Source organism: Budorcas taxicolor, chromosome 1 (assembly GCF_023091745.1).
Source record: "Budorcas taxicolor isolate Tak-1 chromosome 1, Takin1.1, whole genome shotgun sequence".
Taxonomy (NCBI): domain Eukaryota; kingdom Metazoa; phylum Chordata; class Mammalia; order Artiodactyla; family Bovidae; genus Budorcas; species Budorcas taxicolor.
The window spans coordinates 138,507,777-138,520,405 of NC_068910.1; the positions used below are offsets into that span (position 1 = coordinate 138,507,777).

Here is a 12,629-nt window from a genome sequence, read left to right on the forward strand (position 1 = left end):
GGGACCAGGATCCCCTGCTGGGAATGCAGACAACCTTGTTCATGGTTGCCAGTAAACTAAGGAGGGAGTGGGGCAAGGGCAAGTAGAAAATGGCACAAAGCTTTCCTCCCATTTTTAAGCTATCTTTTTCTTAATTCAGCATCTGCTTGGTTGCTGGAGACTTTTGTCTGTCTTTCCAGAGTTCTGACAAGGCTGGTTCTTACAGTTTCCTTTGGTCTTTCAATGTTTCTGTGGAGGGATGAGATCTTGGAACCACCTAATCTGCCACTTTGCTAATGTCATGCCTTGTTTTGCTGTTAGTATTTGAAAACATTACTTCTTAGTGATTACCTGTTGTTTCATTGCAGAGATGTACCACAATTTATTGTCAACAATGCTGTGGTGAACATCTTCCTACGTCTCTATTTTTTTAGCTTAGGATAAATTTCCAGAAGTGGAATAGTTAGGTCACAAGTTATGAACATTTTTCAGTCTCTTCATATTTATTGCCAAATTGCCCTGCAGAAGGTATTTTTGTGTCAGTTTATGTTTCCACAAGCAGTATATGAGAGTGCTCATTTCATCACTTCCTCATCTATAATTTAATAGTTTGCTATTCATTAGGGGAAAAAAAAAGGTATCTTGTGGTTGTTCTATGTCTTCTCTTTCAAGAATTCCTCATATGACTTAAGTTTGCATACATTCATTGTTTTATTCCTTCCATTTGTGATATATTCCAATTTGTCAGTTTCTTCAAATACGTGGGACCAAGAAGTTATACCATACTTCTGATGAAGAATACAAAAATTGCCTCCTGTCATATACCATATAAAACCTGAATTTATCTTGTAGTGAATTTGAACGGTGCCTATCCCAAGCTGGTGCCTTTCAGACCAGCAGGACGGCTGATCTCCCCGCCTCTGCTGCTCTCCGTGATTCTCAACATTCTTCTCAGCCTCGCCATGCACACTGTGGGCTTCATTCTGGTTCAGAGGCAGCCATGGTATTCCATGGGGCTGCACAGGTATGATCACAGCCTTAGATTCTCGCCTTCCAATTTCTATCAAACGTCACCTGGCCCATATGTCGACAGGCAGATGGATCTTCATTCTGTTAAAGGTTCTGGCTTCCTTAATGCCCTTGGCACACAGAGTGTCTGTCTTTGTAGCTCTGTTTGGTAGCCTCATTCATTGGTATTTGTCTTTACTCATTTTGTATGACAGTGAACTATGACCATCTTTTATATCTAAGGTGAGCATACATTATAGTTTAGCTTGGCAGCCCTATTTTAAGCTTGACAATCCAATGAAATGGTTAAATTTTTTCCTTTCCCGTTGAAATCTGTGCCTGTTAGCTAATCAGCTGTACAGTCACCCTTCTTGTAAATGTTCATAATCTTAAGCAAACAGAGGAAAGAGTCATGACTTACATTTTTTTCTCCCACATAGGTTTAATACATGATTCATGCCCAATTTATTGAATAAGTAACTTTTTGAACCTGTTTATTTATCTATTTATCATCTATTCATCTACCGAGAATACAGACTACACATGCTGATTTCTTCCTGTTGTACTTTTCAGTATATTCTTTCCCAAAGTGTAGGCAATTATAGAAGCCTTGGGGGGCACAGAGTCATGGAAATACATATGCTTCAGAAGGGCTTGTCATCTCACTTCATTAGCCTTTTTGGTTTCCTTTTTAGTGCCTGCACAGTGCAAAATGACACCGTTTCAAAGTTAACCATTTCTCCAACTGCTCCAGTAAAGAATGGAACTAATGGTGTCTTCACAAGTTTTGAGAACACTACTATATGGTTCTTGGGAACAATCAACTGCATCATTGTGGCTCTTGTCTTCTCTAAAGGAAAACCATTCAGGCAGCCCACATACAAAAACTGTGAGTAGAATTACACCGAATCAGAGGAGAGAGCTCATTCTTTGGAGAGGAGAACAGACATGCCTGGCTCACTCAAGGTGCAGTTGCAGAGTTGGTGCTCATCTAGGGTCTTCTGACTTCCACTCCAGGGCTCTGTAAACACATGCAGCCTCATCTCCTAGTCCTTTGCTACCTCTGTCAAAGCTGCATTAAATGCTAGAATTTCTTAACCCACCTCTTCCCCTCACTAGAAGTGTCTCTAGGTATCTTTTCATGGGATTACTCCAAATTGGGGACCTTGTGCATGTATACTCAGTCGTGTCTGACTCTGTAAAACCCCGTGAACTGTAGCCCATCAGGCTCCCCTGTGCATGGGATATGCTTGGTAAGAATACTGGAGTGGGTTGCCATTTCCTTCTCCATGGCATCTTCCTGACCCGGGGATGGAAACTGTGTCTCTTGCATCTCCTGCACTGGCAGGCAGATTCTTTACCACCAGTTGGGAAGAGGCATTTAATTCTCTGCTTATCAGAATTCATCTCAGAGGAGGTGAGAAGGATTATAGCACTCAACTGGACATGTCTACTGACATGTACAGTACAATAGTCAGGTGGTCTGTGTGACTGGCAGTTCTGGGAGCAGGTTCGGCCTGAGGGATCTTGACTATAGATCACTGAGGCTGATGACCAAAGTCCCTCTCATCTCCTTACAGTCTGGGCTGGGGGTAAGGGAGCATGTAAGGAGACGTGAGTGATCTGGTAAGAGACATATATTTATATAGCATCACCCCTGCCCCCCAAGTGGGAAAATTTAGATGCACAATGTGAAGAATCAATATCCTCATATAAATCTGTTCAGAGAAAGTTATTTTGCTCTTCTTGGGGTGAGGAAGCCATGGAATGCTGACCTCCACATGACTGCAATTTAAACATTTCCTGCTGCTGCTGTCCTGTTTATTTACAGCCCTCCGTTTTTCCAGAAAAGGATTTGTATTTGCAAATGATTTGCATTAAAGAGACTCAGATACTTGGATATCCCCAAGGCATTTATTGAAAACATATTTTGTCAATATTACCCTGTATGTTACTAATTCCCATTTTTATTAATTAAAACATATAGCAAGCATGCTAAAATTTCCACTTAACTCAAGGGCATGCAAAAAATTGTAGAAGTGAGACTCATTTCATAGAAATGAGTACTTTTCATCTATTATGCATATTTCGATGGAGAAATCAAGTAAATCTAATCAGTGTTAATCAGTATATGTCTGTCAATGGATGTGAGACTTTCTACTTAGATTTCTCTAAATGATAACTTGTATTCTTATTTCCTCAGATATATTTGTCCTTGTGCTGGTCGTACAGCTGAGTGTGTGTCTGTTCATTCTATTTGCTGATATTCCAGAATTATATAGGTGCCTGGATGTAAGTCTTATCTCTGGGATATGGTGATATTTTATAGTTATATAAAACCCTGACTTCAAAAACTGGGCTGCAATCGCAACTGACATGGATTCTCGACAGCTATTATTCTTTTGAGATGGGAGGGTTAAAAAGAATGCTGAATTTATTCATTTTTTTAATTTAAACTAGTCAGGAGATGAAATTCTGTTTAGCCTTGACTTCAAGTATTTAAAAAACATTGAACACTTTACCTTTGAAAGATCCCTGTAAGATTGGAAATTCTATTTATACATTTCCTTTTTCAAATGTGAGAGAATTTTTCCTAAATGGTTTTGTTTTGAAGCTGTTTAAACAGTTTTGCCTGTAACAGTTTTGGGGTTAGTTCTCAAATCTGTATTTACATCTTTTTAAAACATCTTTAAAACATCTTTTTCTGTATGTACATACTTAAACGTATTCAAAACTTTTCAAAGATCCATATCTTATCTCAAGAATTCTCCTACATTTTGTGATTTTGAGACAACTTTGAAACTCTATAAGAGACAGAAATTTTACATAGTCAAGCAAGGGAAAATGTATATTTTGATTTATTCTAATTTTTTCTTCTTTTGAATTAGAAGTTAACCATTAATAAATGTCTTTTAGACCAATAAATATAATACAGAAGAGATGATAAAAGGAACTGAGGTTTTAGTTCTTTGCAAAATTTCCTGTCTGCTTCTCCATTTCAAAGATAAGTTTCATGAGGGCCAAGATACCATCTTATTCATTCTTGTATTTCCAGTGCCTGGCATAGTGAATGGTGCATAATGGCAATGACTGATGACTGATCTTGTAGATTAGGTTCCTAAATGCAGACGAGCCTTTTAAGTACATAGTGCATTCAAAACCAGCAATATCTTCACAAGCGCACAGTGACATCTGACATATATGCTAATATCTACATTCACTTTTTTATTTTTATAATTGTATTACTGTATTAACAGTGCAATTGTATTCATGAACTAGATTAAGTACTCATGGAGATAAATAGTCTTTGCCCACCGGCCTTCTAAGTGAGTTAAAATTCCTTAATCCTGAAGAAGTTACAGGTTGGGACATGTTGAATTTAATTATATTCTTTAACAACAAAGGGGCCTTCCCTGGTGGCTCAGTGGTAAAGAATTTGTCTGCCAATGCAGGAGACACAGGTTTGATCCCTGGGTCAGGAAGATGCCCTGGAGAAGGAAATAGCAACCCATTCCAGTATTTTTGCCTGGGAAATCCCATGGACAGAGGAGCCTGGTAGGCTACAGTCTATGGGATCTCAAAGAGTTAGAAACAGTTTAGTGACTAAACAACAACAAAATAGTGAAGACTCTTTTGCATGACTTCAAAAGATTCTGCAAAGAATTATTTCTCACATTAGAATAAATTTTTTATTATTCCATAAAATTATGGGTACATTTTATAAAATGAAACTATGCAGGTAAGGAAAATTATAACATTATTGAGTGGATCCCTCCATCTTTGAAAATTCATATATTATACATATGTATTTGACTGAGTTATGAAGTTTATTTTATTTTAAATGGAATCATGCTGCTTTGCAACCTAGTTATTGTTCATTTTAAAAAAAAATCATAATTTTTTTAAAATGGAGAAAACATTCTCGTAGTTTAAAATACAAAAGTTAGAGAAATTGTGTAGTGAAAAATCTCCCTTGTCATCCTTATTCCCAGGTTACCATTCCCTCTCTCTGGAGACAACTTATAACACCAGTTACTTTGCATACTTTTGGATATGTATTATACACATGTATATATAGGTATACATGTGTATTATACACAGGTTTCTTATAGGTATATTCTACTACATTTTTACACAAATAATAGCAAACTATTACATTTGTCCAAATTGTCTGATATGGAGATGTCCAGGTGAGATGAGATGTACAAGAAAGTTGTTGGAGAAATTACCCATAGAGGAAAGAGATTAGGCAGCCAGTGAAGGTGGGGAGGGAGCCACACTATGATATGAGTCTGATCCCTCTGAAGGACAGAGGGATGGAAGGTGAGCTGAATGAGTCAGATTTCAGACTGCAGCACAGTTCCAGGAAAGTCAAGCCAAAGTTGCCCATCAGAGGTGTCTCACAAGAATGAGTGTAAGTAGCAGCCCTGGTGTCCTCACTTACTAACTCTGAGCCGACCATGCATGCAGTGTGGTCACAGGGTGAGCATGGTGGTAGATTCCAAGCACGGTGGTAGTTGGAGTGTTTGCCTTTTATCCTCCAAGCAGCAGGAGATCCAGGTGAAGCATTTTCATGGCTTCCACAACCGCATACACAATCCTACACTTCGCTCTTTCATGTAACAGTATGTTTTGGTGATTGTTGCACATGAGCACATAATGTTTCCTTATCTTTTTTTATGCTAATGTAATATTTCAATGTCTATTTATGTATACCATAATTTATATGAATCCCCTATTGATAAACATTCAATTGCTTCTAATTTTTTACCTTTACCAGCAAAGCTGAAATAAAATAACTTTACACATACATTATTTCAGCCATGTATATCTCTAAGAGAAATTCCTTGAAATGGATTTGAACTTTGAATTTTAATATCCCTGCCCTTCATGGAGTCGCACAGCTTTTATCCTCACCAAAGCATAAGGCAATGTATGAGGCAGTGCCAGGTACAGAAGAGTATACTTGGCTTCCATTCACTCATTCATTCATTTGTTCAGCCATTCAACATGAATATGTAAATATTATGTGCCTGGGGAGGGATTAGGGAAGACAGAGACAAAGAGGGGCAAAAGATAGTAGTGACAATCTGTTTCATCCCTGATTTCTACATTGGTGAGAAGCCTTGTCATGACACAGCCTGGGAAGCTGTACGCACAGTACTGAGGGGGAAGCCCTGACTTAGGGATCAAACCAGGACTCAGCTGAAGGGAGATATGACACCACAGAGAAGAGGTTTGACAAGTGTACCCTCAGAATCTCCTGGGAGTAGAGCCACATTCCTGTATTCCCTCGTAAAAATGAAACAAAGCAAGTAAACAAGAAACACTTTGGGGACTTCCCTGATGGTCCAGTGGCTACAACTGTAATCCCAGTACCGAGAGCCTGGGTTCAGTCTCTGGACAAGGAACTAGATTCCACATACTACAACTAAGACTCAATGCAGCCAAATAAATAAAAATTTTAATAAAACCCCCAAAAAACACTTTTACTATTTTTTTTTTTTTTGCAAAATAACCAAATTTATTTTAGAAAATTTAGAAATTACAGAGAGGTAAAAAGAAGAAAGAAGGAAGATAAAAGAAAGCAACAATCGGTCCCCAAGTTATTGGAATCATTGAGTGTAATCCTTCCATATTTTCTGTGCATTGATGCATAGACATGTATATAAAATGTATATGTATGTATCTAAATGTAATACAATGTACACATCTATGCATGGGTTTATTACATACGTAATTTGAAACCTATGAAAAAGTTTACTATGAACAGCATGAACTTTTTGCAGCGTGATTTGTCTTCAAACTGAATCTACTTCATCTCCCACCAGCTGCTCTGCACTCCTGTCCTGTGGAGGGTCTACATCATCATTATGCTGAGCTCCAATTTCATTGTGTCCCTTGTCGTGGAGGTAAGTGCCCTCGAGTTGCTGATACCTGGTTTGGTTGGTGGGGGCCATTCTCTGGGAGTCCAAAAAGGAACAGCTTTAGCCAAAAAGGTTCGGCAGTGCAAGGGGCTCCCTTCCTTGGCAACATGAGCAATGATGGTTCCCTGTGATGAATTCCAAACAGAGCATTAGTTTTCCTGTCTGTAAAGTGGGGCTGGGGAGGATGGAATAAGGTCTTATGCATATCTGAAATTCACATCTAGAGAGCCAACTAAATTTATTTTTTGAAATTGAGATATGAGTCACGAATATTAGAGTCACTTATTTAAAGTGTACAATTCAGTGGTTTTTTGGTATGTTCACCGAGTTGTGTAACCACCACCACTTTCTAATTCCAGAACATTCTCATTACCCCAAAAGAAATCTCATACCCATTAGTGGTTGCTTCTTATTTCCCCTTTTTCCTCCTTCACCCTCTGTCTCTATGAATTTGCCTATCCTGGTCATTCCATAGAAAGGGGATCATATGATATGTGGCCTGTTGTGTCTAGCCTCTTTCCCTGAACAACTTGGATCATTTTTACTTTACTGATGGGAAATGAGATTCACAGTAAGTTTTTCTGGACTTTTATTCTTTATGCTCCATTTCCTCAGTAAAATGAGCTGGTGCTCCCCTTTCCCCGGCTATGCGTTTTACTCGCTGCATCTTCAGCGCTATCAGACAAAGCCTCCAGTTCTTAAGGCTTACTCTTGGGGAGAGTTAAGGCATCCAGTTTGAAGGAGGATGAGCTATAAAACTCCATCTGTCCTCATCCTGCTCTTGCAAACCCAGGATGGTTCCAGTGAGGGGGGATTCATGGTGGGCCGGGGGCCCCAGGGCCTGACGTCCCCGCAGTGTCTTGTAAGCGCAGAGCCTTCTTTACTGAGCAGAGTGAAGGCTGCGCAGGAGCTGGTGGCAGAAGAGAACATAGAATTAGGGTAAGGAGCATCTCTCTATACGCTAAACCAGGGCCTCCCAAACTTGAGTGGGCATCAGAATTCCCTGGAGGGCTTGTTAGAACACAGATTGTCCAGCCCTGCCACTAGCATTTCTGATTTGGTAGGTCTGCAGTAAACACGAGTTTTAGTTTTTCTAGTAGGTTGCCAGGTCATTCTGAGGCAGCTGACTCAGGAACCACAGTAAAGAGCCCTATGCTAACCCATACAGTTCCCAAAGCCACCAGATTAATCAAAGAGCATCACCACGAGAGTCCTCTTAAGAAGTTGCAAAAAGATTGTCCTTGCCCTTTAAGGAATAGTCTTATGTGTAGATCTTATTCCTGTCCATGACAACTTTATTTCCGCTGTTTCAAATATCTTTCCCCATTTCTGCATACTGAAATACCATCTCACCCTCTGTGGCACAGCTGGTATTATACTGTTCATGAATTTTTCCTGATCCATGGATCAGTTAGACAAGTAGCAAAGCTCAGCTCATGGTGGTTTAAACAATCCAGATATTTATTGACTCACTTAGCAAGAAGATTGGAAGCCAGTGGCTTCAGATCTAGTTTAGGGTCTCTGGCATTACTGGGAATCTGCATTCTTCCACCTTTCTGTCTCACCATCCTTAGAAGCTCTTTCATATTTGTGCTTGTTGCTTATGGTGCTCAGCTTAGCTCCCATGTAGCTGTGTTAGCCGGGCTTGAAGTATGTTTTCAGTGCAGGTTAAAAAAAAATGGAAGAAGAGGTACCAGCAAGCTTTTTTTCTCACAAGTATGAACCTTTTATCAGGGAACAAAAAATTTTCCTGCAGCTCACCAGTGAGCTTCCTCTTATGCCTCATTGCTTAGAACTATGTCTCATTGTCAGCTTTAGTAGAAAAGGATTCTGGTAAAGTGGATCTATGCCAAAAACTTAGACAAATTGTCCTGGACTAGTTATAATTTTTTTAAGGTGGCAAGGAGGAGCCAGGAGGAATGGATTGTAGGGTAATCAAGCAACAAAGCCTGCCATAATCCCCCTACAGAAAATCATTCTCCTTCAGTATATTTGCAGTTAAGAATACAGTTGCAGAATAGATTACTTGCCTTTGAATCCTGGCTCCACCCTTTCTTGCTGGCTGATTTTGGTTAAGTTTCTATACTTCTCTGAGTCTCTATTTCCTCATCTGCAAAATGATGATAATAATAGTAACTCATCTCATAGAGTTGGGCTTCCCAGGTGGCTCAGTGGTAAAGAATCCACCTGCCAATACAGGAGATGTGGGTTTGATCTCTGGCTTGGGAAGATCTCCTGGAGAAGGAAATGGCAATCCACTCCAGTATTCTTGCCAGGCAAATCACATGGACAGAGGAGTCTGGCAAAGGGCTTCCCTCATGCCTCAGTCGGTAAAGAGTCTGCCTGCAATGCAGGAGACCTGGGTTTGATCCTTGGATTAGGAAGATCCTCTGGAGAAGGAAATGGCAACCCATTCCATTATTCTTGCTTGGAGAATCCCATGGACAGCGGAGCTTGGCAGGCTACAGGCCATGGAGTTGCAAGAGCCAGACATGACTTAGAAACTAAACCACCACCAGATGAGCCTGGCGGGCTGAAGTCCATAGGGTCACAAGAAGTTGGACACTACTGAGCGTGAAGGTTTATTCAATTTTTAAATTTAAGAAGTGAGCCTGTCCACCTCCACTCCCACTCCCCCACCCCCACCCCACCCCACATATGGAGAGGGTAATTTGATATGCACAAAACAAGTCTGAATGTGACCTTATTATACTTGCTAATCTCACGATCTAACCTCCTTCTTAGAGGCAGAGGAGCTAAAGTGGGCAGCTTTAACAGCCCTCCTTGTATTACTTATGTGTTTGTGTGGATATGTAAGTGTGTATATATACGTATATGTGTATATATAGATATATATGAATTATTTGAATTGTTTGTCAGAAGAGTTCATGTGATAAAATTTTTGTTGTTTCTTGTTTGTTTGTTTTCTAGAGAAATGGTGTATTATCAAGGCTTTCCTTTTGTTTCTCCTTCTGTATCTAATTTACAATGTAGAATGACAAGACAAATATCTCAGTGCTTTCTTTGGTTTCCCCTTTCAGAGCAGCAAAGTAATACAGGTTATCACATTTCTAGAATTGTAACAAAATTCAAGATATGGTGGAGAGCACAAAAGTCTTTCTCTGTGTGTGTGTGTGTGTGTTGATTTGTTTTGTCTGAAGCCTGCTAAGATTTCCTGGATGTAAGTTGGATTTTAAAACCTTTAATTAGATACCCATGATCCTACCTTATCCTAGCTCTAAACAGAACTACTTTTCTCTAGTTAATTAAGGAGGACAAAAAAACTTTGGTGAGGTGTTTCCTAAGGTTTCCAAGATGCTGATGAGATAGCTATGTACTCATTTAACTGATCAGCAGATGATCAATTTTTAGAGGAATATTCAGACTAGCTCTTCTCTTTGATTTCTATAAGCAGTGGACTCAGATGTCAAAGATGGGTGGATTTTAGGAAACCACTGTCTCTAGCAAAATTCCTTGTAGAATCCCACAGAATTAACTCTTTCAGTTTAGCAAAAATACCACTGACAGACACCAAAACTAGTTCTAATTCTAAGGGACCTCTTAGGCCCTCATATTTTCCTCTTTGTTTCTTTCATGATAATTTCTAAGATGGTCTATCTCTGCGACCACACAGGAAAAAACAATGAAATTAACATAACCTCTTAGGCACTATGTGTTATAAGTTATAACTTGGGCTCTATTCAAGGTTCAGTTTAACTCATGACATAAAATGTTTTCGAAGAGACATATCTTTTGCTATCTTAGAAAAAGGATTGCAATGAAATATTTGTAGGTGAAGTTTAGAGGTTTATATGAAAAAGGCTGCAATGCCAAACCCTTTGTTAAATGAATAGTTCAGAAGAATAGTAAAGGGAGGCAGCTATGCAATGCCATGCCCTGCATTGTAACAGGAGTTGCTGCTGGTGCTGCTAAGTTGCTTCAGTCATGTCCAACTCTGTGCGACCCCATAGACGGCAGTCCACCAGGCTCCCCCATCCCTGGAATTCTCCAGGCAAGAACACTGGAGTGGGTTGCCATTTCCTTCTCCAGTGCATGAGAGTGAAAAGTGAAAGTGAAGTTGTTCAGTCGTGTCTGACTCTTCGAGACCCCATGGACTGCAGCCTACCAGGCTCCTCTGTCCATGGGATTTTCCAGGCAAGAGGACTGGAGTGGGGTGCCATCGCCTCCTCTGGTAACAGGAGTTACACAATCCCAATGACAAATATAAGAGGACAGAATTACTTCTAATCCCTGAGGCTCAGATGGGGTAAGTAATTTGCACACAGGAGGTAGATGTCAGAGATAGGACTTGGATCCAAATCTGTCCAACTCCAAAACTGTGGCCCACATTCCCAATTTTACCTGTGTTCATGGTTACACAATGATATGCTGGGATACACTTGGTTTCTATAAGGTCGATACCATTTGGTATTTTAAGTGTCATTTATATTAAATCAGCAGCAGCATATTAAACCATGTATAGATGTGATATGGAGTAAACTGCAGAATTTAGATGCTTTTACTGCTTCCCTGATAGTTCAGTTGGTAAAGATTCCACCTGCAATGCAGGAGACCCAGATTCAATTCCTGGGTTGGGAAGAGCCGCTGGGGAAGGGATAGGCTACCCACTTCAGTATTCTTCCCTTGTGGCTCAGCTGGTAAAGAATCTGCCTGCAATGCGGGAGACCTGGGTTGGATCCCTGGGTTGGGAAGATCGCCTGGAGAAGGGAAAGGCTACCCACTCCAAAACTTTGGCCTGGAGAATTCCGTGGACTGTCAAGACCATAGGGTTGCAAAGAGTTGGACACGACTAATCGACTTTCACTTCACATTTAAGATACACATGAAATTCAAAAGAAATTTCATCCTTGAGGTAGACTACTTCAAGCTATGTTTCTGTTTCAGAAACTCTCTTCCAGAAGGGTTTCTTAAATGTAAAGTTTGAGAGGCCTTGACCTCTTACATGAAATCACCTTGGGAGGCGGAGACTCAAGATCTTTGTCAAGCTAGATTGAAGCAGTCAATGCTGTAGTGCCTTATGAGGGCTATAGTCTGGAAACAACCTCTGATTGTAAACCATAACTCTTTTATTTTGCAGGAGGCCATTATTGAAAATAGAGCCCTGTGGATGATAATCAAAAGATGTTTTGGCTATCAATCAAAAAGCCAGTATCGGATATGGCAGAGAGCCTTGGCAAATGACCCCAGTTGGCCCCCAGTAAACCAGACCTCCTACTCTGATATGCCAGAATGTGGCAGGGGAGTGTCTTACAGCAACCCAGTGTTTGAGAGCAACGAGGATCAACTATGAAGACAATGTGATATCCAAGTTTATATAACATAGAAACAATGACAAAAGGGACCAATTTCAGTTATTTTATTTTTTTTAAGGAACAAGACTCTTATAATATCAGCTGGAGGTTTTGGAATCAAAAACCTATCCAATCATGGTGACAAATTAAAGTCTTTTTGATAAGATACTTTCTACAGAGCTGAACACTGCCCTAAGGAGAGCATTTTTCTCCTGGCTTCTGAAAGTATTGGAAGAATATCCCAGGGATGGCAAAGGGCCAAGAGATTGCCTGGCTGAAGGAGGAGAGTATGTAATCTTTCTTCTTAGATGTATATGTTTTAATGAGTTGAGGGCAAGTAGCATAGAACTATAAACATGTTAAAGATCATTTTTGAGTTCTTATTTCATTGATCGAAAAACAA

The 12,629-nt window shown here is 39.9% G+C and overlaps 1 protein-coding gene across 1 annotated transcript in view; it reads left to right on the forward strand.

Annotated features, from left to right (window-relative positions):
* Positions 1–12,225, forward strand: part of ATP13A4 (ATPase 13A4) — a 125,142-nt gene extending 112,917 nt beyond the window's left edge. Inside the window, exons 26-30 of the mRNA XM_052639535.1 lie at positions 832–1,003; positions 1,683–1,876; positions 3,191–3,279; positions 6,819–6,899; positions 12,013–12,225. Coding sequence (XP_052495495.1) covers positions 832–1,003; positions 1,683–1,876; positions 3,191–3,279; positions 6,819–6,899; positions 12,013–12,225 — 749 coding nt within the window. The remainder of the gene's footprint in view (positions 1–831; positions 1,004–1,682; positions 1,877–3,190; positions 3,280–6,818; positions 6,900–12,012) is intronic.
* Positions 12,226–12,629: the final 404 nt, after the last annotated feature.